Consider the following 27,311-nt stretch of genomic DNA (forward strand, 5'->3'; position numbering starts at 1 on the left):
TACGTTGTGCCATGTGTCCTATTGTTTGTCTGTTTGTCTTTTTCATTTTTAGCCATGGCGTTGTCAGTTTATTTTCGACTTATGACTGTCCCTTTGGTATCTTTCGTCTTTTTTAATAGGCGCAAACATGCGATGGGTTTAAACATTTTTTGTGAGATTTCAACCCTCCCCTGATACCTATAGCCAACGTAGAATAAAGAAACACACAGCAATACGCGCAGTAAAACTCAGTTTGATAGATATTAATTTATTTCAGTGGCTTCAGAAAAACTAGTTTCAATTTCCAAACCAAGCTTTGAAAGTGAATGGTACAGCATACAGGCTCAAAATTACTCTTATCGATTTCTTAAAATACAACATGATCTCGGCGAATATCCAGTTAAAGTTGACGTCCAAATTAAAATCCTGGAAAATGGAACAAACTTCATTTTCACTGGAATTGGATCCGCACACAGAGATGCACACAGAGATGACGACTGGAATCGCCCTTACGGAGGAGTAGTTTACATATACATTACAAAAGAAGTTATTTTGACATTTCCAATAAAGGACAACGATTTCGCTACGGGAGGAGTTGCATTCGCAGGTAAAAAATATCCTAACCAGACTTACAATCTTGCACGGTACTAGACTCGAGTTTTCATGGAAAATCGTCATTGACACTGGGAACAGAACAGTTAAGGCGAATTCAAATGAGAAGTTGAATAGCATTGAAAACCACTAATTTCTGTTAAGTGTTTAATACAGCGCTACGGTAACCTATGTCTGGGTTGAAATCCGTAGTGTTTTGAACAATGAAACTGCTGAATGATACAGAAAACGAACGTATCATTTGGTCGCTTGTGGCGCGTTGTTTAATTGGTATTCATAATTCATCTTCTTTTTTTATATTGAAAAACGAAATATCCACCCACCTTTTTTGAGCGCCAAAGTGGTTAGTAAACTAATCATATAAACCCGTATATAATTTGGTGACACCTATCAACTAGAACATGTTTTCCTGTTCCTAAGGTGTAAACAGTTTTTAAGTAATAGTTCTCTTTGTTGAACTTAGTGTTGTGTCTGTTTATTTAACGCATCACTGTAAATATAACGGAATTTGATGAGACTGTCATTAAAGTGAGAGGGTTAGCGCTATAGAACCAGGTTTAATCCACCATTATCTACATTTGAAAATGCCTTTACCAAGTCAGGAATATGACAGTTCTTGTCCATTCGTTTTTGATACGTTTTGTTATTTGATTTTGCCATGTGATTATGGACTTTCCGAATTGATTTTCCTCTAAGTTCAGTATTTTTGTGATTTTCTTTTTATGCAGAGGTGCTAAATTTATTAACGAACGTATTTTGTTTTAAAGCAGTACGCAATGATCACGGTGTCCTTTAAATAATTAGTAAAGATGATTAGAGAAGTTTCGTTGAGAGTAACATAACAATACATTTGAGAATGAAAATGGGGAATGTGTCATGAACTTGAAATTAAGGATACCACTGATACCAGAAGGACTGCTTCATACCTTGATCTTTTCATCAATATTGACGTAGATGGACGACTTCACACGAAAATCTATGATAAACGGGGGACGATTTCAACTTCCCAATTATCAATTTCCCATTTCTCAGCAGTAACATACCCTCTGCCCCTTCGTATCGTGTTTACATATCACAATTGATACGTTATTCTCGTGCTTGTTCACACTATACGGACTTTATATACAGGAGTGTGCTCCTTACGCAGAAACTGCTCCAACAAAGTTATGAGGAGGACAGATTAAAATTGACACTCCGTAAATTTTATGGACACCATCACGATTTGGTGGATCCATACGATGTGTCGTTGACCAAACTAGCTAAGGACATTTTTACCACATGGTAGATTGTGGTTTGTCATAATGTCGTCTAATCTTTTAATTAATTACCAAACGTGACTTATTCCCGATTGTGACTGTTTTGCCGAGTGTGAACTCGCATTACTATAAGACGTGGTACGGTACTTGTCTATCCCAAATTCATGTATTTAGTTTAAATGTTTAATGTTATATTTGTAATTGTCATTGGATTTCGTCAAATGTGTTGACGTATTTTCTATTATATTTATGTGTTATGACAAAGAAAATTAATCACCGCCTTCATTTATTAGATTTGATTTCGTTCAACGTAATCAGTACGATATTTTACGTTTGAAGTTAGATTCAAAACAAACCGGACATAGTTTTATAATATAGTTAATTGCTACCTTAGTTTGATATTGATAAGTATTAAAATGTGCTTTGTTATTAAATGCAATATCAGTATTTAGTTCAAATATATAATCTTAAATCAATCCTAATTCTATCTTATTCATTCTTATTTGACATGTTTGACGTCATTTTTCATTTTTTGATGATCTGTTTTACAAATTCAAATGACGTCATTTTTTCGTCATTTTTCAGTTTCAAATAGGACGTCACTTGGCGTTGAGGTTTAAACTTATTCGGATGTGTCTACTTTTGTGTTTCAAATGTCTGGTTATGTAAATGTACATCTTTTGAATATTCATTTTATAAAATTTACTGTTTGCAAAAGTATAAATTATTCTAAATTATAGGGATTTTTTGGTAACTAACAGAAAACCCTTGCCGTTTTTGGCACAAACTTTTTGATCTTTTGGTCCTCGATGCTGTTCATCTTTGTACTCGTTTCGGCTTTCAAACTTTTGTATGTGGGCGTCACACGTAGGTCTTGTGTGGACAAAATACACTTCTGGCGTATTAAAATTTTGAACTTGTTACCTTTTGTTGGCTGTTGTTCGTGTGATTCTTTGTCAATTGTGTTCTCCAATTTATTTATATTGTAGTCCTGTGTTGTCATTTTGATGTTATATTTCACATGGCCATAAAAGTGCGAGGTTTGGCATGCCACAAAACCAGGTTCAACCCACCATTTTTTCCTTTAAAAATGCCCTGTACCAAGTCAGGAATATGGCCATTGTTATATTATAGTTCGTTTCTGTGTGTGTTGCATTATAACGTTGTGTCGTTTGTTTTCTCTTGTTTTTGAGTGTAGATTCACATTGCGATAAGACGTGTCACGGTACTTGTCTATCCCAAATTCATGTGTTTGGTTTTGATGTTATATATATATGTTATATTTGTTGTTCTCGTGGGATTTTGTCTATGTGTGTTACATTTTAGTGTAATGTCGTTGTTCTCCTCTTATATTTAATGCGTTCCCCTCGGTTTTAGTTTGTTACCCCGATTTTGTTTTTTGTCCATGGATTTATGATTTTTGAACAGCGGTATACTACTGTTGCCTTTATTCAAAGAGATAACAAACCGACCAAAGAACAGATACCAGCCTGTTTACTGGCCAGTCACATGTTAGGAACTATTTCTTGGTCATTAGTCATAGAGATGAAAATCAGACCAAATGGTGAAATATAAAGCAGGAAAACAATAAATGACAATGTATTGTGGCATATGTTTTCATAAACGAAATAAATATATTATAGGGTCTCGCAACGACTATAAAGGACCACAAAATGTTCATTTAAATGGACCTTACATGAATGGTGCTGCCAAAGTAAGAGTGTGGCTTGCAAAAGACTTTCCATTGGCAGCTGTTAATAAAACTGTTTATATTAACATGATTAATAGTAAGTACAATGAGGTATAATTAACAGCCATTGCTGGTGATAGAACCAAGCGATACATCAAATCAAAATTTATATTTCTTTTTAATCCAACAAATTCAAAATATGAGAAGCATTAACTCATGGAAAGAAGGAAGAAGGAATAATCTAAATTCTTCATTTTTGGACACAGTGATGAAACAAGCTATAATTTAAGTTTTAAAATTTTTCCGGATATCAATTATCTTTTATTGGCATTCAAACTGATGCATATTACGATAAAAAAGAAGATGTGGTATGATTAACAATGAGACAACTCTTCACAAGACTGACACAATTTATTACTTTAGGTTATCGTAAGGCCTTTAACTATTGAACAAGACCATATTGCATACTCAGCTATAAAAGGCCTCGAAATGATATATGTAAAACAATTGAAACAAAACCATTCAAATTAAAATAAAAAAATCAATCGGAAAGTCCTTTATCAAATGGCAAAATCAAATGACAAAACACAGCAAACGAATAGACATCAACTGTCATATTCCTGACTTGGTACAGGCATTTCCAAATGTATAAAATGGTGGATTAAATCTGGTTTTATAGCGCTTAACCTCTCACTTGTATTACAGTCGCATCACATTCCGTTATATCTACAACGATGTGTGTACAAAACATACATGATAGGTAAAATATGCAAAATATGGATATAGCAGTCATCACTGTGTTACAATCTCAAAACAAACAATCATTTACAAAAAAGCACAAAAGCATCTATCAAATTAAAAAACACATTCATTGCTTCGCGTGTCTGACGTCAGAAAACGCAAACGTCACATAGGAAGAAATTTTGTCGTTCAATGTTTATTAAAACAAATGATAATTTCACATGGGAAATGGTGGTTTAAAGAATTAAAAAAACAAAAGTTATGTTAGAATTAATTTTAGAAACAGACCGAGATTTAAAGTTGTCCAGAAGTTATCTAGAATTTATATGAGTCCACATATGGTCAATAACACTACACGAGTAAAATGATTTTTTCGTTTGTCGTTCAAAGTATTTTTAAATTTATAATATAACAATAACATAATGATATATAATAGAACAATAACATAATGATATATAATAGAACAATAACATACTGATATATAATAGAACAACAACATACTGATATATAATAGAACAATAACATAATGACGGTATCTTTTAAAGTACAGAGTCACGTTATAAGAACCAAAAAACACAAAAAGCCGAGTAATTCATGTACATTTGACTATTTACTAGTATTGCTTTGTAGGCTGTATTTCTTGCGTTTTCGTCTTTTATCAATCTGCGTGTACACTGTGTGGATCTCTCTTTGACTTATATGTAATGGTTGTCACTTACCTAATTTCCGCATTTGTTATAATATAAAAAGAATAGCAAAAATACCACGCTTCTAGTAAGATTTAAAAGAGGAAGTCCATTAAAATGACAAATAAAATGTTTTCAAACAATGGAATTAGTGGAAAACAACTGTCTGTTCTTAAAATGGTACATGCGCTTTTCGACATAAAATAAGGATTAAACCTGATATAGGTTTTAAACATTCAATTTGTATACCAGATGGTGACATTTCCGATATATTGACAAAATTGGGTGATATACTATAGTTCTATTAGAATTATAACAATTAAGATAAGAGCACGATTTTTTACTTATAACTACATGACCGACAAGGAATCATTAATTTGTAATGGTTTTTTTTTATTTGTATTGTTCAACCTCCAAAATAACAATTGATTCATTTTTAGCATCGCTAAACTTCAAAGAAATACACCATGGCTTGGGAATGTATCCTGACATATTGTCTGTTCAAATAATGCTGAGTGATGGAAATATATCTGACGCCCAAGGTATGCATTGATAATAATAATACGAAGAATTTTCGTTCAAGGAACCTATGAGTATACATGCTTATATAGTTGATAAGTATAGATTATCGGGTTTTCTACACATTGATATCGTAAAATATCAGCCGCGAGCCACAATTTGAACCGTTTTGGCGAGTGAGCGTAGCGAACGAGCTAAACAGTTTCACTTTGTGTCGAGCGGCTGATATTTTACGATATTGATACGATGAAAACCCGATTATCTGTTCTATTACTGTTCTTTTTCCCTATTCCTAAGACAGGGTTACGCTTGACAAAAGCAAGCTGATAACTTCTCCTCTCACATTGTGACGTCGCTGATAATGCCTGGTCTTGTTATGAAGTCTTGATACGAGAATTACTGAACGAAAGAGCAGGGTGATATAGGCGTAGGGAAGAACGATAAGAAGTTTTATGAGTAAAAATTATTGTTAAGAATACACCGAATGAAGTTATATCAAGTCTTTTTCAACTAATTACAATTTCAGACGATTATTATTTTGCTAAAATTCTTTGTTTTCAAACAAGCAAATTGTCTAATGATTATTATATATTATTTTTGAAGGATCGGTTTTAGAAGAAAATAATAATAGTGGCACACGAGGAGTGGTGTACGGATATGATGATCATAAAATACGAATATGGGGTGAGGATATTTGTTCAAATCTTTGATAGTTACATTCATCTATTTTTTACATCTTTATCAAGCTGTTGTTGAGTGACAATTAGTTAATTACACACTCACAAATGGCAGAACGTTCTTTCATTTAGGAATATATAATAATGTACGTATTATATTGTCCTGAACTAGGGTGGTTCTCTCCGTAGAATATTCACTATGCCTTCGAAACATGCAAGGTCAACATAATATAGAATGGCATAGATTTTGTTTGAAACAAAGTTAAAAACCAAGTAATTGCATTGATGAAATCCATTTAGACCGTTTTCAACGACCCAGTGAAAAACTGCAGACGTAATAGTAACTCTTGAGCAATTGAATTAGCAATATTGCGTCAAACTACCGGTATATTTTTGTCAAATACAGGTCTTCATTTTTACATTAAAGGGAGCAAATATGCTGTATTTGGAGCATCAGACGGCTGGGGTTATTCAAGGACGATACAGAAGGAACAGCTCGCATTCTAGCGTGGAAAACCAATAAACGGGGTCGTATTTTTCACAAAAAATTCACAGTTAGTAAATCCTCCAAAGAAGAATCTGTATTGAGATTTCCACGTTACTACGATCTGTCAAATTATCTGATTAAAGTACAGGTAAGGGATCAACCCTGATTGTTGCTGATTGTTAACGTTCTACATAGACTTTCCTTAGTTTTAGCTGGTGTTTTTATCTGAAAATTTGGAATTAATTATTACAAGTTGATTTGGTTATATTCAACAACCCATGAGGATTGTAACACGTCAATACAGACAAGTATAAGTAACACTTTAGATAACAGGAAAAAATGAAAACAGCCATTAGAACTTGTTCACTGGTGTATGTTCTTCTATTAACCAGTAGTTCTGTATTTTGTTATATTCCTTCAAGATAGCTTAAACGATAAAGGGAAATGAAATAACAAAAGATAATAAAAGAATGAAAACAATCATCTAGTGTAAAACATTCTACATTTCAGATTAAAGTACCTGATGGTGACAACAAAAATATGATATTTCAGTCGGTAGGATCGTCTATTGCAAGTGGTATCAAACTGTTTAGTGGAATTGTATATGTATATACTACAACGGAAATTTTGTTCTGGAAACCAATTAGTTATAACGGGCATATGTTTTTTTATTGGAGATGTTTTTGGTTCAGAACATCATAGGCAGATATGCGATACAGTTGAATTACACATAGAAGTCTATTATCTGAAATCAAAAGGTATTTATCCATACATGTATAAGAGTTGAAAAAGATAAAATGCATTTGACAAATCAAGAACTAGGAAAGATAAATCAAAATAAGAAATTGAATGTATTATTTAGTAATGATACTTAGTACTTTGAATTTGTTTCCTCATTTACCTCAAAACAAAATAGAATGATAAGGATATTCTTCTAAATAGTCAGACTGTCACTGCAAAGTTTCATTTTAACTATCATATCAAGGATAGAATAATATGTCAAAACTATAGTGTGTGGAATAATGCCTGTTCATTCAACTAAGATAATATAATATGTGTTATATTCATAATTTATTTATGAACGAAATACCCAAGTATAATTAAGGTCAAATATCATTTAGAACAAACAGACAGTATGATTCTTCCCTTGGTATCTTCTGTATCTCAAACAAAAATAAAACACTACTGAACACTACTTGGTAATTATTTACAAACCGTCTCTTATATAATAATTTCGGATTATATGTCTAAATATCTTTAGAATTTATACAGTTTTTATTTCCTTGTCTGAAATATAAAACACTTAAAAAGATAGTGTAACTCTTGTCCAAATAATTATGACGTCTGTCAAGGCTATTTTAATGTTTGTCTGGGACGCCTTCCTACGACGTCATAACGCTGAAGCCATTTTTTACGTCTGGAGTTGGAGAGCAAGTTTTGGGGGGAACTTTTACACCTAATTTTGACAAAAACTTTCATTGCCGGTTAGAAGTTTTTACATAGTTACAAAGTCCTACCGTTTTTGTGCTTAAACATCATACAAGACTAACAAAGGCCAGAGGCTCCTGACTTGGGACAGTCGCAAAATTGCAGCATGTTTATGAGATCGCAGCCCTTCCCCTATACCTCTACCCAATGTAGAAAAGCGAGTCATACCAACATTAATAAATGTGTTTATATCCTATACGAAGACTCTATGAGTGAATCAATATCAATACTAAGATATGTCATCTTTAATGACATGACAACATTATCGTAGCTATATCCCTTCTCAATAAATCTCTTTAAAGGTTTGGTTAAATTTTGAGGTGAATGTCGACGTTTTTGTTGTTTGCTAAGAATATTACAATTAAAGATTGGATGTGAAAAACCTGAAGGTATAAGATGCCTGCATTTAGGAATGATGTCCTTGTACCGATGATAAAAATTAGTAAAAGTTTTGACTAGTTTGTGATATCAAAAACCCTGATGGAACAATTTTTCAGTAAAACAGACATTTGTTTCGTTCAAATCAAATACACTGTTACATACACGAGCGAATCGAACAAGTTCAGATACATAATCATCATGAGATGGTGATAAGGGAAAAATGAATAATTAACAATAGAAAATGACAAATCATCTATTTTGTCACACATTTTGATATTAAGCCTTTCGTTAAAGATATAGATGTCAAGATCCAGGAAAGGGTTCTTTGTTATTATTAGTATTATTGAAATTTAACCCCGCCACATTATTTATGTATGTTCTGTCCCAAGTCAGGAGCCTGTTATTCAGTGGTTGTCGTTTGTTTATGTGTTACATATTTGTTTTTCGTTCATTTTTTTTACATAAATAAGGCCGTTAGTTTTCTCGTTTGAATTGTTTTACATTGTTTTATCGGGGCCTTTTATAGCTGACTATGCGGTATGGGCTTTGCTCATTGTTGAAGGCCGTACGGTGACCTATAGTTGTTAATGTCTGTGTCAATTTGGTCTTTTGTGGATAGTTGTCTCATTGGCAATCATACCACATCTTCTTTTTTATACAGTTTAGTAAGATGGCTCTCTTTACTGTATATACTGAAGGTATCTTTATTGAGAACCAATTATCATCCAAATATCTAAATTATTAATATTTTGTATCAGATGTTGTTTCCATTGGTCTGTGCTGATTGAATCACAAATTGTAACTCATATCAATACAAAAACAGGTCCACAACGAGTGGTGCACAGTAAGTCCCCATAATAATTCCGATAACTTGAAGATATACGGAATCTCAAAAGCGAACAAAAATGGTATTTAGCAAAAATTCAAGGGCAGTTATAATATCAAAGCAGGTCATATTGGCATAATTCTTTTGTTTGATATTACTAAAACATGACATAAAAGAGTTGGAATATATATAATGGCATTCTGGCTTTTTTAATGCCTATTGAATTATGTATGTGATTTTTGTCTTAATCGGATTATGAGGCAAAGTCGTATATAGGGTATACAAATCAAATATTTTAACACTCTAAAAGTAATTAATTCCACTCAAAGGTTTCATTTGATTTATTATTACCAGTTTTTTTTATTGTACCAAGTGTACAAGTAAGTAGAATAAAATATTAAGCAGTGGGACAATATCTTGAAGAAGAAATAAATATATATGTGTAAGGTGTTTTGTGCAACTTCGTTAGCCAGTTTATATTTTGTTCTGTGTGTAGATAGGTAGCTCAAAGTTTATGTTTATTACAGATGTAACTTTCCGAACATGCCAATTAAAATGTTGAAACGACAAATAATAAATATGAAAAAAATAAAAATTTAAAGTTCTTTATTCCGTTATTTCGTTATTTTGAGGATAATTTGTAGGTCCTTCAAGAAAACATCAAGTCAAAGAAAAAAGATATCATATTTTGAAAGTATTCAATTTCATCGTTTGATACTTTATGGGTCGAAGATAAGGCTTGAAATGTAGAAGAGGATAATTAATGAATAACAAAACATGTATGAAAATTTGTTAAAATAGCTTTTATTTGAGATCTTATTATGAGTCTACAGTTGTCAAAAATATCTTCCGAAAATAAACCCTTAGAATAACACATGTATCTTCAATGATAACTATTAATGAATGGTTTCAAATGTGCTTCATCAGCCAGCAACTCACCAACAGCGGGTTTGAGCCTCGTGCTTTATGCATATATTAGAACAACATCAAATCAGACAAATAAAATAGGTAAACGACTTTGTAACAAGTATGAATAAACCTGTTGATATACTGTCAGAGAAGGTAAAAAAAAAATTGGAAGTCATCCACATGTATTTTTTATAGTATAATTAATTAAACGCTAAAAATTGTTATCAACAATCGTTAAATAGAAGGTAAACCAATTTATAAACTATCTGTAATCTTACATGCCTATTTCGTAAATTTCCAAATAGACAAATTGGAAACTTAACATCGGTGTATTATTATGATATCTTATCATTGATAACCAATTCATAATTAAACAGAAAATATAAATGCATATGAAACTATTATCATTGTTAAATCGTTAACTTTTCTGAAGGCTTGTCAGGTGACTTTTTCAAAATGTTTTTTATATATGTACTAAGATTTTGTTCATTTCTTAATTGCAGAAAGAAGGAAAATGTTGTTTTTATGTCTATGGACATTACATATTCTAATTAATTTAGTCAGTGGAAATATAGGTAGGCTTTGAAATATTTTTAACTCCTTTCGTGATAAATTTTCAATTAAGTGCACATAAAAATACAACTTTGTTAAATTTATTTACGTAACATCTATAACATTCATATAATTCATTTTAAATTAAACAATGAGGTACATGTAAAAAATGTAAATACTTAAAGAAAATACATGTTTTGCATTTAAATGCTTAAAATTTATGTTATGTAAATTCTGGAAATTAGAGGTCAAATTAATTAATTTTCATAATATAATTTTTACCAGAAAGCTCATATCCATTATATTGTTACTGTTTCAGTATCAAAAGGATCATCACTTGCTTATAATTCAAAAATAACCATACGGTATCAATAAATGAATTTATGTCTCTGTAAACATTTATAAATGTAATAAAATCAGTTATTTATGTGTCTTCGAGTAGAGATAGGGTGTAAATTGGTCGAATAAAAAAGTTATCGATAATTTAACGAAATTAACGAAATTATGCCATGCTCTTACATTTGTACTGACTGATAATTTCCTTTCATCAATTTTTGTGTTATTTTCATATTTCTTGATCGGTGTAAGAAAACATAATTTCCATCACTATTGAAATATCTGTTCTTCGTAGTTTCTTCTGAATTTCATATTGTGACGTCACGAAACAAGCGACCATGTCGGATGGGTTTCACATGAAAATAACACAACTTTATGAAAAAGAATGATAAAATTTATAAGAGATTTCTCTACTCTCAACAGTTGAATTTCAATTATACAAAAAAAACTCGGCAAACCTCGCGCTTTCTAAATAATATTTTTTTTACTGTCTCCAGTGGAGAAATATCGTAACACACTTGTTGCAGTTTAGGAATGAAGATTTCTCAGCACAGTAGAGTGATATGAAAATTATCGCTAGCACATGCCCATTGTAAATGAAATTAACAACGTCGTCAAAGTTAAAAAAGCGATAAACAGATTATCACTTTATGTCACTGGCTCAAGTGATAAAATCAATATCTTTGAGATGATCAACGATAATCTATCATTATATATCTTTATTCTCACAAACCAAATTACAAAGGTATAGAGACAATTATACATATTTCAATACAATTACATAAATAAATAACGTACGAAAGTAGATAGAGGCATTCACAATTGTTCACCCAGAAAAGTTCAATTTGTCATTGATCTCCTTAAATAAGTTTACATAGTTCGTTCAGTTCTGTACATTATTTTGAATTCATTAAGTCATAAAACTTCAATGTGTTTGGTCTATTTCTATAGTAAAATGCAATACATTGTTTTTTACAGTTATCAAAAGCTGAGCAATTAAAAATGTAATGGTATTCATCACCAATGGCGTCTGAATTACACAATACGCATTTTCTGTTTTTTCTTTCTATGTTTTGCCATCTTCCAGTTTTTATTGGAAATGTCATGTTCAAAGTTCGAAATTTAAGAAATAAGGATATTTACCTGTCATCCAAAATATTGAAATATTTCTCAAACTCCAAAGTATCTTTAAATAAACGATAAATTAATGTTTTTTGGTAATTCCTGTAGGCTTGCTAGTCATTTTTGATTGAATTGATCGATTAAATTCTGTTTGATGGTTACATGTAGCCATGTTTTATTTACAAAAAAGATATTGTTCCATACATATGACAAGCCACACGTGTCTAAAATTGATTTGACTTGTTTTAACCATAAACTATTTGTACCATATTTGGCAGTTGCTAAGTTATACAAAATAAAAGGCTATTTGTCAGGTTTTCCGGTTACCAACTTGAACCAAAAATTTATCATTCGTAACTTAATTGCAATATCTAATGGATATCTTCCCAATTCACCATAAATCATAAAATCAGGGGTAGAATTTTTTACTCCAAGTAATATTTTACAAAATTTAATATGTACCCTCTCGATTATTGAATTATTTCCCAAACCCCAGACTTCACACCCATACAGAAGTATTGGTTTAACAATTTTATCGAATAGATTAAGTTGGCATTCAATTGACAGATTATGTACTCTACCTTTTCGAATAATATCGTACATAGCATGTGTTGCTTTTTCACATTGCTTTGTTTTAGCTCTTGAAAAATTTCCTGACCTAGACAGTAATACACCAATTTAGTAAATTCACTCACAATATCTAGTATTATATTATCATACTTAAAAACAATACTCTGCAGTAGTCTACCTTGTGAAAAAATTACAATCTTATTTTTTTCCACATTTACTCTTAGTTTCCATAACTCACAATATTTATAAAAAGAGTCCATCCCATTACAGATGATACTTTAGACATAACATGATAAAACAATCATATAAATAGCACCTAGAACACTTTAAAATTTAAATTAAAGATAAACAGAAGAGATATCCTATTTATCGGCATAATGTTTTATGATCTGTGTGTCCGTCCGTTCGTCCGTCTATTCGTTCGTTAGTCTGTCCCGCTTCAGGTTAAAGTTTTTGGTCAAGGTAGTTTTTTTTATTAAGTCGAAGTTCAATGAACTTGAAGCTTAGTACACATGTTCCCTATGTTATGATCTTTCTGATTTAAATGCCAAATTAGATTTTTGATTCCATTGTCACTTTCCACTCTGAACATAGAAAATGATATTGCGGATATGGCATCCGTGTACTAGGAACACATTCTTGTTTTACCAATGATTAAATTTCATTAATTCAATCAAAATATACTATATAGGAGTCTGGACGCTAAAAACACAAACTTATTAAAATAGTCTACGATTATATTGTTCAATAGAGATAGTTATTTATTTCAGTGGCTTCAGATAAACCTGGTCCAATTTCAAAACCAAGCTTTGAAAGTGTATGGTACAGCATACAGGCTCAAAATATTTCTTGTCGTTTTCTCAAAATACGTCATGATCTGGGCGAATATCCAGTTAAGGTTGACGTCCAAGTTAAAATCCGGGAAAATGGAACGAACTTCATTTTCACTGGCATTGGATCTGCACACAGAGATGACGATTTCAATTACCCATACGGAGGAGTAGTTTACATTTACAATACAAAAGAAGTTATTTTGACATTTCCGCTAAAGAACAACGATTTCGCTACGGGAGGAGTTGCATTCACAGGTATTTTCTAATATAGAAAATAGTGGATTGAACCTGGTTTTATAGCTCTAAACCTCTCACTTATATGACAGTTGCATCAAATTCTGTTATTTTTACAACGATGCGTGAACAAAACAGACATAATCGGTAAAATAGTCAAACTATGGTAACAGCAGTCATCACTGTGTTACAATCTCAAAACAAACAAACAATAACAGAAAGCATCTATCAAATTAGAAAAACTCATTCATTGTTTCACATGTTTGGCGTCATAAAATGTATATATACAGAAGTGCTTACTAATAGGTTGGTGATTTATGTGTCATTTGGTCTCTTGTACAGAGTTGTCTCATTTGCAATCATAGCATATCTTTTTTTTTTTATATTGTAGACGAATATCCTTCGTTTTTGTAAGCGCCAAAGTGGCTGGACAACCAATCAACGATTCCCGCTTATAATTTGTTGCACTAGACATGCATCAGTCGCTCTCGAATCGTAGCTCTTTAAGGGTCAAATGTAACTCAAAATTAAGGAGCGTTGTATAAACCACAAATTCAGAACTGCAATGCATTTGTTTGGTTTTTAAAAGAAAGAACAAATACAAAAGATGATGTTTTAAATGCTGTAATCATATGAGGACACAATCGTTAACTTTGTAGTTGATGTGTCTTATATATTTGTTTGAATCAAGCGCAACTTATGAGTTTAACGTGATGAAACGGTCGTCTATCATACCCAATTATAATTGTTAGTGAGTGTAAGTGTTAGTTGGAATATAATATTAGTTCTGACGCTGTCATATTACTATAAATTTGTTTCTGAAAACTAGTTTGATATCAGTACAAACTTCCCTTTTTTGTTAGTTTATCCCAAAATTTAAGCGATTAAATCGACCACGTCTCACTGAATTGAACAGTTTGATCATTATCTCTCCATTTTGTATATTCATTTGTTCATTACACAGGCAACAGAGTCTTACCATGCTGAATTCTCATTTAGATATTGTAATCAGTTTTGTTCTGAATAATTCGTTTTAATATTCAATATTGCTAAAATCGCTGTTGGGTGGTATCAAATTTTGTTAAGTACATTATATATACTGTGGTTTCATTATTATTCGGTTGATACTAATTTTCGTGGATTTCGTTGGTACAGGTAAACCACGAAATTTAATGTTTAATTTTTTTCAAAGGCTTGTATGCAGACTTCGAAAAAAACACGAAATTAAATATCCATGATTATGTACGTTTTCTTTAATCAACAAAAAAAAAAAATGAATTCACTGTAGACAAATTTTTGAAATTGTGAATCGAGATTTCATTATTTCATGTAATATATTTTATACAGATAAAGAAAACGTGAGTCCTTTCAACTAGCTCAAAACTTTTATTCTGTTATTAAATTTAAATTTTCTTCAATTGTAAACTTTGATGGATTAAGAAATGATTCTATTTGTTCAACTTATGTAGAGGTACTAAATTGATTGCCGAACGTATTTCGGTTAAAGCAGTACGAAATGATCACGATGTCTTTTAATTAATTAGCCAAGGTGATGAAAAAAGTTTCATAGAGAGTAACATCTGAAGACTATTTACGGGTCATTCACATGTCAGGAACTATTTCCTGGTCAATTGTCATAAAGATTAAATTCACAACAAAGGATGAAATATAAAGGCAGTGAAACAACCAATAACATAACTTATTGTGGAATAGGGATTCATAAACGATATCAAATATATTAAAGGTTCTCGCGAAAACTATAAAGGACCACAACATGTTCATTTAAAGGGACCTTACATGAATGGTGCAGCCAAAGTCAGAGTGTGGCTTGCTAAAGACTTTCCATTGGCAGTTGTTAATATGACTGTTGGTATAAATAGTAAGTACAATGAGGTCTAATAAACGGCTATTACTGGTGATAGAACTAAGTGATAATTTAAATCAAAATTTCTTTTGGTTATTAATCCAACGAAATCTGAGTATGAAGATTTACTCTTTGTAACAAAAAGAAAACAAAAAAAAGGTGTTTGTTTCAATGATGCATAAATAATTATATCTGAAACGATTATTAGAATTAAACAAGACATAAGAAATCACAGAACTGTTCAGACGCTTCATTTGTAGATGAACAAAATATATGCGGTATGTTTTCATGACACGAGATATGTAAATGCACAACAGAAAAAAAAAAACTAAAGAAAAAAACACAACAACAAAGAGCAAAGGAACCGGGCTTTTATTGCTTTTCTTCATTTCGAAGTCACAGTGATGTTTTGTGATTTATGATTTGAGCTGTAAGCTTTTTCTTGATATTTATTATCTTTTATAGACATTAAAATTAATGCATTTGACTATAAACAAAACATGTGGTATGATTGCAAATGAGACAGCTCTTCACATGAAAAACACGGACATTCACGACTTTAGGTTATCGTTAGGCCTTCAATAATGATCATGGCCCATATCGCATAGTCCACTATCAAGAGGCCCGAAATAATAAATTCAAAACAAGAAAACAAGAAAACTACCAACCTAATTTAAAAGAAATGAACGAAATACAAATATGTTATACAGCAACAAACGACAACCACTAAATTACAGGGTCCTGACTTGGGACAGGCACATTCAAACATAATGTGGCGGGATTTAACATGTGAGTGGGGTCCCAACCATCCCTTCTAACCTGGGTCAGTGATATAACAGTACAACATAAGAAAGAAATATAAAAATCAGTTGAAAAAAGTCTTAACTCATCAGATGGATACAAATAGAAAAAATCTAACAAAAAACAAAAGAAAACGTGGCTGGGTACTTGTACGTACCAACAACATTAAGATACTAAGAACATATCTGAGAGTACTGTCATGTAGTTCAAAGCCAATAACAAATAGTAACCAACAAAACTAGTGGAAATCAACTGTCTGTTCCTAACTTGGTGCATGCATGCATGCGCTTTCCGACATAAAAGATGGATTAAACCTGGTTTTATAGCTAGCTTAACATTCAATTTTATGCAAAATGTTGATAGTTCCGTTATATTGACTGGATGAAATACCATAGTACTATTATAATGATTACAATTAAGAAGAGAGCACGATTTATAAGTTACAACTAACTGTCTCACACGGAAACAATAATTTGCACACAGTTTCATTACGTGTACTGTTCAACCTCCAATAAAACAATTGATTCATTTTAAGCATTGCTAAACTTCCAAGAAATATACCATGGCTTGGGATCGTATCCTGATATAATGTCAGTTCAAATAATGTTGAGCGATGGAAATATATCTGATGCACAAGGTATGTAATGATAATGATGATAAGAAACAAAATAATAAGTTCTTTCATGGAATTGTTGATTATACAAATGTGCTTAATCTCTATTTTTTCGATAATAAGTTGTATGCATAAAAATCCTGGAAAAGAATACACCGAATGAAGTTTTATCATGTTTTTGGGACTCGTAAGAGTTTTTTCTTTCAACTAATTACAATTTCAGACGAATATTAATTTTTTTAAATTCTTATTGGTTTGCAATCATTAATGAAAATTGCCTAATGATTATTCCTGTATTATAACATTTTTGAAGGATCGGTTTTAGAAAGCAGAAATAGTGGCACAAGAGGAGTGGTTTACGGATATGATGATCTCAAAGTACGAATATGGGGTACGGAGGTTTATTCAAACATTTAATATTTATATTTATTTATTGTTTTCATCTTTTACAAGCAGTTGTTGGGCGTCATGTTTTGTAGTACACAATCACAAATGGAAACACGCGGTTTCCTTTAGGAAGATATCACAATATACTTGTAATGTTGTCCTGAACATGCATATTTGACACTAGGCGTTAAACAATCAGCAATCAATTCATCAATCAGTTGTATAATAATTACTTTTTGCAATTTATAAAATTTAGTTCTCTTTAAAATCAGTTTTATATAATATATAAATTAACTAAAATAGGGAAAAGCGTTTCGAACACATGCAATGATTCAACGTGATGTTTCCGTTTTGAACAGCACGTTGACGTTATACCAGACCGTTAAAATATTTGAAAAGTTTGCCGTTGATAGGTCATACCTGTGGTACTGATACATTTGTCTAGTCAAAGTTATTATCTAGCGTCATCAGGTACACTAGACCAATATTGGTATCTACCAGAATACCATAACACAAGCTCACTGTAATATAGACTGGCAACGATTTCGTTGAAATAAAGGTTACAGAAAATTAATGTGATTGATAAGATCCCTTAAGAACGTTTCCAACGATGGGAAACAAATTAGCAATATTACGTCAGACTACGGTATTTTTGTCTAGTTTTTTTTTTAATTAAAGGTAGCAATATAGCTGTATTTGGAGCATCCGACGGCTGGGGATTATATACGGAAGATACAAAAGGAACAGCTCGCATTCTAGCTTGGAAAACAAACAAACAGGGTCGTATTTTTTACAAAAAAATCACAGTTAGTAAATCATCAAAAGAAGAATCTGTGTTGCGGTTTCCACGTTACTTCGATCTGTCAAATTATCTGATTAAAGTACAGGTAATGGATTTTCTTCCTGAATTCAACCCTAACTATTGCTGCTAGTATCAGTTCCGATATCAACATATATACAGACGGTAGCTTTTTGGTCTCCTCTCTCTAGCTATGTTTTTCTAACGAAAGTGAGTTTGCTGTTATATTGTCACATCGCTAGATTACAATTGATCATCTTAACAAGATTGATTTTCTTGCTTTTGTTGTAAAATAGCGATTATCTAAAATTCACTATTTCAAGCTTAAGTTTACTTTGTTATATCCAATAACCAAATAACCAATTAAGATTGCGACACTTCAGCTAAGGAGAGGTACACTTTAAATAACAAAAATAGAAAACCAAAATAGAACATGTTCATTGTTGTTTTTTCATCTATTCACTAATAGTTCTGTTTTTTTTATATACATTCTTGAGATCAGCGACAAGATTCTGAGATACTAGTAATTTCTTCTTTAGATCTATGACATTTGAATTTTTGGTTCGTATAAACGCTCAAGAAAAAGAAAGAATTAACTAGACAATATAAAAAGAAAACAATTATCTAGTTGTAAAATATTCTATATTTTAGGTAAAAGTACCTAATGGTGACAACAGAAATATGATATTTCAGTCGGTGGGGTCGTCAGTTGCAACCGGTATCAATCTGTTTAGTGGAATTGTCTATGTATATACTACAACGGAAATATTATTCTGGAAACCAGTTAGTTATAACGGACATATGTTTTTTATTGGAGATGTTTTTGGTTCAGGTCATCATAGCCAGATATGCGATACAGTAGATTTACATGTCGAAGTCTATTATCTGAAACCAAAAGGTATTTTGTGTACTCTTCTGATATATAATTGAAAAAGGTGAAATTAATTTGACAAATCAAGAACAAGATAATAATAACACAATACAAGAAATCGAATGTTTTATTTTGCTATGATACTAAAGTACTTTTAATTTGTTGTCACATTTACCCCAGAACCATATAGTATGATAACGATTCTGAATAGGCAGGCTGTCATTGCAACGCCCAAAGTGACGTCACATAAACTCGAAAACATATAAATAAACTTTAAAAAAATCATACGAAGACTAATACGGGCCAGAAGCTTGTGACCTTTGATAGGCGCAAAAAAAAAAAAAAAAAACGGCGGGGTTAAACATTTTTGTGAGATCTCAATACTCCCACTATACTTGAAGTCAATGTAGAAAAACAAACTCACAGCTATACGTACAGTAAGTTTAAAAGATGTCTGAGTCCTTTGTCAGTATTGGTAAGAAAAAACGAAGCAAAGTTACAGTAAAACATAGATTAACTAAGGTCTCTCAGCTGTAATGGACATGCCATCTCAAGACCTCAACTCAACTGATTGAAAAATTGTGCCGTCGTCATATTAAAATCAAGCACAATCCATCATAAACCTTATGAGAAGAGCATTACCCGTACTATGCCTGCAACTTTCGTTAGAATAATTGTGTTTATTTCCGATGCAAAGATCCTATAAGTAAATGAATTTTAATACTAACTTTTTAATGAAAGAGGGGCGAAAGATACCAAAGGAACAGTTCAAACTCATAGATCGAAAACAAACTGACAACGCCATGGCTAAAGAAAAAAAGAAAAACAGACTATAATAGTACACGTATTATTATAGAAAGCACATGCCATGAACAAACAAAAAAGTCTTCAATTTCTCTTAAATCATAAAAACTATATGTTGTTGATACATGAATTTCCGTTTTGATGATGTAAATAATCATGCAGTCACCGACTTCATTTTTATAGTATTTACTAATCCGGTAACTAGCTTGACGTTTTACGGTTGACAACGCGATGACATTATGCCTATATCGACGTTTCTTTGTATTTTTTTTACCTAGAACAATAAATGTAATACCATTCGGTTTACCGAACAACATTCTTCTGCCACTCTCCGTGTCGGACGATAAACACTACCAACTCTAGTCTGCTATTAGATTGTTCAATAATCAGATAATTTCTTTCAGTGGCTTTAGAGAAACCTGGTTCAATTTCAAAACCAAGCTTTGAAAGTGTTTGGTGCAACATACAAGCTCAAAACAGCTCATTTCCATATCTTAAGATACAACATGATCTGGGCGAATATCCAGTAAAAGTGGACGTCCAAATTAAAATAACACTGAATGGAACGAACTTCATATTCACTGGATTCGGATCTGCACACAGAGATGACGATTTTAACGAACGATACGGAGGAGTAGTTTATCTTTACAATACACATGAAGTCATTCTGACGTTTCCTTTAAGGTTCAACAATTTCGCCAAGGGTGGTGTTGCGTTCACAGGTAAGAAACACAAAACTTATTTGGTACCTTTATCCTCGCGCATTTCGTAGTAATAAGAATCTCCATTGGCACTTGGATAAAAAATCATCAACGATACAAATTGATATTTTGATACACCAGACGTGTGCTTTGTCTACATATATAAGTAACTATCTAATCAGATTGCCATTGAAATCAATTTAAAACTCGTAATTGATGTGCATTTTATAAACTACAATTTTGAAAACAAAGGAATTGCGTGAAATAATGTTTAAATGTAACGTTGAATTACAATAAAAATCAATGTTCCTAACGCTTTGTTCATTTGAAAATAAAATTGATCATCATTGTTTTGAAACCCTCAGTCAATATTTAGAATTTAAAAAAAATAATGGTTTTATTTGTCAGGGTGCATAGTTTTGATAAAGTTACAGTTTCGAAAAGATAGCAGGAATGTTGATAATCAGGCAACCAATTGTACTTGAATTTGTGATGATTTTAGAAAGATTAAATTTTCAGGTTCAAGAAAAAAGGAAATTCTCGATTACGAAATCTCATCAACGTTGTGTTTGATGTTTCTTTTAAACTCTTTTATTCGAACGTTATTTATGTGTATTATAGAGAAGAAACACACGTCTGCTGTAACAAATTATCAGCCTGGTATCTTTTAGTTAATAGAAGTGTACACGGTGTGAGCCAAGGCTCCGTGTTGAAGGCCGTATATTGACCTATGATGGTTACTTCTATAAATTTTATTTGAATGGAGAGTTGTCTCATTGGCACTCACACCACATCTTCCTATATCTACTAGTTCAGAAGTATATACATTACAATATTTTTTTCTGTAATCAAATTTAAAACAGTGCAAACAGTAAATCCTTCTGAGTGTATTCCAAGCTTTAACCGGTCAAATCGATCGAGTCACATTGACTTACATAGTTCCATAATTGACTGTCCGTTGTATTTATGTTTGATACACATCTGTTTGGTATACATGTTATACTAAGAAGTGTGTCCTTTCCCCCAAACGTGTCCGAATCCCCTAAACGTGCCAACATCGACGTCACTGAACTGCAAAACATGTCTAGTTTTTAAGGGCCCCATAGCTTGTCATTTGTATAAACACCTAAATGTGTCCATTTTTAATAAATACACAAACGTGTCCGATACCCCTAAACATGGCTATGAAGCTTATTTTTGTATTTATGAAGGCAACATTTTTTTTACAATTTCCTCACATTTTATTTAAAATGTTATCGTATTACATAACGGAGATTGAAGTAATTTCTTACTGAATTCCTTTTTTTACGTGAAAACCCCTACTAGTGTTTAATCCTGAACAACCGTAAAACTTTAGGCCCAATTCCAAATTCCCGGTATGATAATACTTTTGTAGAACCTACCTACAGTATATGTATGGTTAACATGATGTCGTTCAAATAATACATGAAATATTTGACACTGGACGTTATGTCTTTTGATCGTTTTCCTTTAGTGTTGCTAGAAACCTAAAATTTATTTTTAAAAAATCTGATAATCCGTTTATGGTTTGAAGAGCTTTTAAAGTAATAGAGCTGTTGACAAAAAGAACGTCAATTCTGCTAAAACCCCGCCGTGCCATATTCGAATTGTTATAAAAGGCATTATCAGAGTTTATTAATGCAAAGTGATTTACATAGTTAACGATTAAGTCAACTCTGGAATTATTTGTATGTTCGCTCTAAACGCGTATGAAACACTTGCAACTGGATAACAAGCAATTTCAGTCAAAGTTAATTTATATGTTACAGATAAAAGCAATAATGATAATCATTAAAAACCGACATTGATATAACTAGATTTAACTAATGTTAACAAATGACAACTTCATGACCTGTGTCCGCCCATCATAGAGATCCGTAAACGTTATCTTTTTTTCTTTAGGACATGCGTGTAATAGCGCTAAAAGACGTGTGACGTTCTGGCGTTAAATAGTGGACACGTTTTGGTGAATTATAATTATTGAACACGTTTGGGGGAATAGACACGTTTGGGGTAATCGGACACGTTTGAGGGGAAGGACCCGTTTGTGTTACATACATACACCAGAGTATATTGAAAATGAAATCTCAATTTCATATTCTAACAGTTTATAACATATTTTAAAAATCCATGTTTGATGGTTTTAAATTTAAAGCACTACATATATAGACAAATATTTCTTCATTGTGAATTTAGATTTTATTTCTTTATGTCATGCCTTTTAATATGGAATTTCGAGGATACGTTTTGTATTTTCAGCTTTTTTTATTTGATTTCTATGTCGCTTAGTTTTGTCACCATCAAAGACTCAAATAACGATATATGCATTCATGAAGCTCGATTCTGAATTTGTATCACAAGAAACGCAAAAACCTAAATAGGTCAAGGGAAAGACATATTAATACCAGACATCGCTGTTTAATTACAAAGTAATTAGTACTGTTCAACATTTTCAATAAAAATAAGAGTATGAGAAATTCGGAAGATATCAAAAGAATATAGTTTTATAAGTAGTACAAAACCGAAAATGTCATAGCAAAAACAAAACCCACTAAATGACATATTAAAAGAGTATATTAAACACTTAAATGACAAATTTGAAAAAACAATGACGACTTTTATATACACATGACGATGTGAGCTATCACTTATAATGTCTTCTGTTGTCACTCTGACAACGACATTACTTTAACCAAATCATAGAAACTAGAGTTTTTCGTTAATGAAAATGATTATTTTCTTTTCACCATGCCAATAAAATCATATTGCATTCATTAACGATAATTTTGTGAGGTTGTAACAAAACTCCTGAAATTGAACTAGGTATCTTTAAAAATGATGTTAAAACTTTGCCTAATAAACAAGTAGTTTGATTAAATAAACTTTAAGTAGGACGTAATGTCACCACAATCTAAATCAGACAAGTGTGCATATTTTATAATTACACTGAATATGATATTCCTGAAAACTTGAACAATTTTATCGTTTGTCAAATGAAAGTGTATTTTGAGAGATGTGACTTTTTTTAACATAATCATAGATAACTAAAGCTGATGTCATTTCACTGTTTTATGTATAGAGGTGCTAAACGTATTTGAAAACGTCCTACGAGTATGTTAAAATCAATAACAGTACTAAGCAATCAAGATGCCCGATTAACAATTAGCAAAGGTAATGAGAACAAATGTCAAGAAATGTTGTCTAGACAAAAGTCATAACGATTTTTAAAAAAGTGAAATATAATAAAAAAGAAAGAAGAAATGACATAATTAGTTGAGCATATTGAGCGACAATATTTCTTAAGTTATATTAAATATATTAAAGGATTAAGCAACGACTACAAAGGGCCACAAAATATTCATTTAAAGGGACCTTACATGAATGGCGCTGCCAAAGTGAGAGTGTGGCTTGCAAAAGACTTTCCATCGGCAGCTGTTAATAAAACTGTTTATATTAATAGTAAGTACAATGATGTCTTATTAACAACCTATCATGACAATTGAACCACATCATCCTTTAAGTTGAAATCATAAAGCTTCCAAAATCAATTCAAACAGGAAGCCAACAGTCACATCCATAGAAAAAAGAGAAACGGGAACTCATTAACCATATATCAACAAACGACACCTTTTAGAAAAAGGTTCCTGACTTAGAACAGTTGCAAACAAATGCTGTGGGTTTTAACGATTTAACAGGCGACAACCTTCACCCTTAGTAGTATAGCATTACAGCATAGAAAGAACACTATAAAATATCAATTGAAATGGCTTAATCGATAAATAAATGTATTATAAAAGACAAGTTAAAATACACTGATTGAATTTTAATATGACACATCGTACATACAAACATTTGAAACATATGTCAAAAAGAAAACTTTAATCGGGTACATAATTTCGGTTAATAAAAATACGCACACAGGTAACTTAAAATGAAATTTTTTTTCATAAGGAGCACGGTAATATTAGGTCCGTTATATACACACAAGTGTAATTTTTGTCAAAGAAAACTAAATAGCCATTAATTATTCATTTGTATGGGACATATTTGCAGTATTGTGTTTACTGGTCAACTTCCAAAATAAGCATTGTTTCTTTTTTAGCATCTCTAAACTTTCAAGAATTATACCACGGCTTGGGATCTTATCCTGACATATTGTACGTTCAAATAATGCTAAGCGATGGCAATATATCTGATGCACAAGGTATGTACTTATAGTAACCAGAATAATAATAATACGAAGAACAACCTTTTCGTTTGGTGAATATCTGATTATACAAAACTGTGTCCTCCTTTTAAGAGAAAAGGTGTCTGCGTAACATTCTTTGGCAGGAATATACTATTATTTTTGTTTTTGTTTTAAGTCTGTTATAAAACCATGCGTTTTTTTTAAGCAATTGCAATTTCAGTTCTAGCACATTTTTTAAACAATGAATTTGAATGTTTTACAATCATAAATTTTTTATTACATGTAGTTTAAGCAGGTTTATGCATTATGTCATTTTTGAAGGATCAGTTTTTGAAGAAAACAATAATGATGGTACAAGAGGAGTAATTTACGGATATGATGATCATAAAGTACGAATATGGGGTGAGAACATGTATTTATATCTTCTATTGTTTTAGTTATCTATTGATTTTATCTTTTTTAAACAGTTATTGAGATTTGTTTTGTTTACAAAAATATTTTAAAAAGGAAAACGTTATTTTTCTCCGGATAATATACTAGTGTACTCATTATGCCGTAAAGAATATACACTTTATATATTCTACTGAAGTTACATGAAAACATCCAATAGTCAATCAATTATGTTTCTTACAAATTTTTTAATCAATTTTAAAAAGTATTTGTCCTACAACTCAATGGTATTTAAGTGAACTTGCCACACATTTGCGTTATGGAAGGCAGCTAACACATTTAGAAACGTATTCCGTCGAACTTATAGCGCGATTTTTAAAATTTAACGGAACTTTCGTTCAGTTCTGTATTTTTACATTATGAATTCAAAGTAATTACCCATGCGGTCATATGCATTACAACGTTAGAGTTTTCGGGTGAAAAATACAGTTTTGAAGGTAGCGGGTTGTTGTTATTTTCAACGTACATGAAGGGGATCTAATTCGCAGAACCTTCGAATTGTCTGTTACATAATTGATGTATACTCAATCCATTATACTACGTTGGAATTCAATAATTTAATCCCGGAGAAGCATGGGATACATTATATTTTTCCCTCGTCTTTACCAGTTAATAAACCGATATTTTAACATGACTTAAAACAATACACAATTCTCACCATGATAAAGATTGTCATCGATTTCCATAAAGATAAAGTTGACAAAACACTTATATCATTTACATGATCCTTTTATAACGTTTTATAACAACCCAGTGTAAAAGCATGGACGTAATCGTAACCAATATTTAGAATTTGTACTCCGTTATGGTGCCAGGTTGTTTGGTTTTCCATCATTGATTTTAGCAATATACGTTATACTAAGGAAACATGTTTTGTCGAAGGCAGTCGTTTTAAAAAACTTAATTACAGGGAGCAATATAGCTGTATTTGGCGCATCAGACGGCTGGGGACTGTTAACGGAAGATACAGAAGGAACAGCTCGAATTATTGCCTGGAAAACCAATAAACAGGGTCGTGTTTTTCACAAAAGTTTGACAGTTAGTAAATCCTCAAAAGAAGAATCTGTATTGAGGTTTCCACGTTACTACGGTCTATCAAATTATCTGATCCAAGTGAAGGTAATAGATATTTTGTCTTCCATAAAGCAAATCATGACTTAGCTTGTTTGCATAGGATATCTTAACTTCACAAAATTCTGTACAAACAACGATACATTTCCGGCTCATCTGAATCTTTCACTAAACAATTGTCCATTAGATTGACTTGAATTTTGCCCGCAATGAAAGAGGGTCTTCAGAAATACTGTGAAACTGTTTACTCGCGTAGTGGTATTAACCATATGTTGTTTCTTAAAAATTCTAAAGAACTTCTGGATAATTTTAAATTTCGGTCTTTTTCTGAGATTAGTTTAAACTTTTGATTTTTCAACACTGTAAACCACCATTCCGCATGTGAAATTGAAAAATCGCTTCAAAGAAATAATCCACAATGACTTTCAACATAAAAATTGTACTATACGCTATAAATTTATTACTTTTGGATATCATAAGGGATATTTTGTTAATAGTGAACAAAAGGATAACTAATGCTACACAGAGGAACAAGTGATCAGTATGCTGGAGTTTCTTATCGACAACATATTGGAGGTAGACTTTTTCAACAAACTGTCGGCATTTCTATGGGAACGAAATGTGTTCCTCTCCTTGCCGATCTCCTTCTTATTTTCATATGAATCGGAGTTGCTTCAAACATTTGTCAAAAACAAGAAGATCAAAGAAGCAAAATTATTAAATTTTACTTTTTTGATTAGGTTCCATTAACATATCCCCCCAGAACTAAGAAATTAAAGAAACAACAGACAAGGCTTCCTTCGCCTTAGTTTTAGACTTATACCTCGAATTCGACATACACA

The 27,311-nt window shown here is 31.7% G+C and overlaps 1 protein-coding gene and 1 long non-coding RNA gene across 2 annotated transcripts in view; both read left to right on the forward strand.

Annotated features, from left to right (window-relative positions):
- Positions 1 to 10,760: 10,760 nt before the first annotated feature.
- LOC143078410 (uncharacterized) lies at positions 10,761 to 15,769 on the forward strand. The gene is made up of 3 exons (XR_012979210.1): positions 10,761 to 10,826; positions 13,602 to 13,919; positions 15,643 to 15,769. It is a non-coding gene; the product is annotated as an uncharacterized LOC143078410 (long non-coding RNA).
- Positions 15,770 to 17,104: 1,335 nt separating this feature from the next.
- LOC143081066 (uncharacterized) overlaps positions 17,105 to 27,311 on the forward strand; it is a 33,881-nt gene continuing 23,674 nt past the window's right edge. The window contains exons 1-9 of the mRNA XM_076257301.1: positions 17,105 to 17,200; positions 17,490 to 17,567; positions 18,242 to 18,450; positions 19,014 to 19,260; positions 20,442 to 20,759; positions 24,084 to 24,218; positions 24,862 to 24,963; positions 25,270 to 25,350; positions 26,309 to 26,517. Of these exons, the coding sequence (XP_076113416.1) occupies positions 17,152 to 17,200; positions 17,490 to 17,567; positions 18,242 to 18,450; positions 19,014 to 19,260; positions 20,442 to 20,759; positions 24,084 to 24,218; positions 24,862 to 24,963; positions 25,270 to 25,350; positions 26,309 to 26,517 (1,428 nt within the window). The 5' untranslated portion in view covers positions 17,105 to 17,151. The remainder of the gene's footprint in view (positions 17,201 to 17,489; positions 17,568 to 18,241; positions 18,451 to 19,013; positions 19,261 to 20,441; positions 20,760 to 24,083; positions 24,219 to 24,861; positions 24,964 to 25,269; positions 25,351 to 26,308; positions 26,518 to 27,311) is intronic.

The sequence above is a fragment of the Mytilus galloprovincialis genome, chromosome 6 (genome assembly GCF_965363235.1).
Source record: "Mytilus galloprovincialis chromosome 6, xbMytGall1.hap1.1, whole genome shotgun sequence".
Classification (NCBI taxonomy): Eukaryota; Metazoa; Mollusca; class Bivalvia; order Mytilida; family Mytilidae; genus Mytilus; species Mytilus galloprovincialis.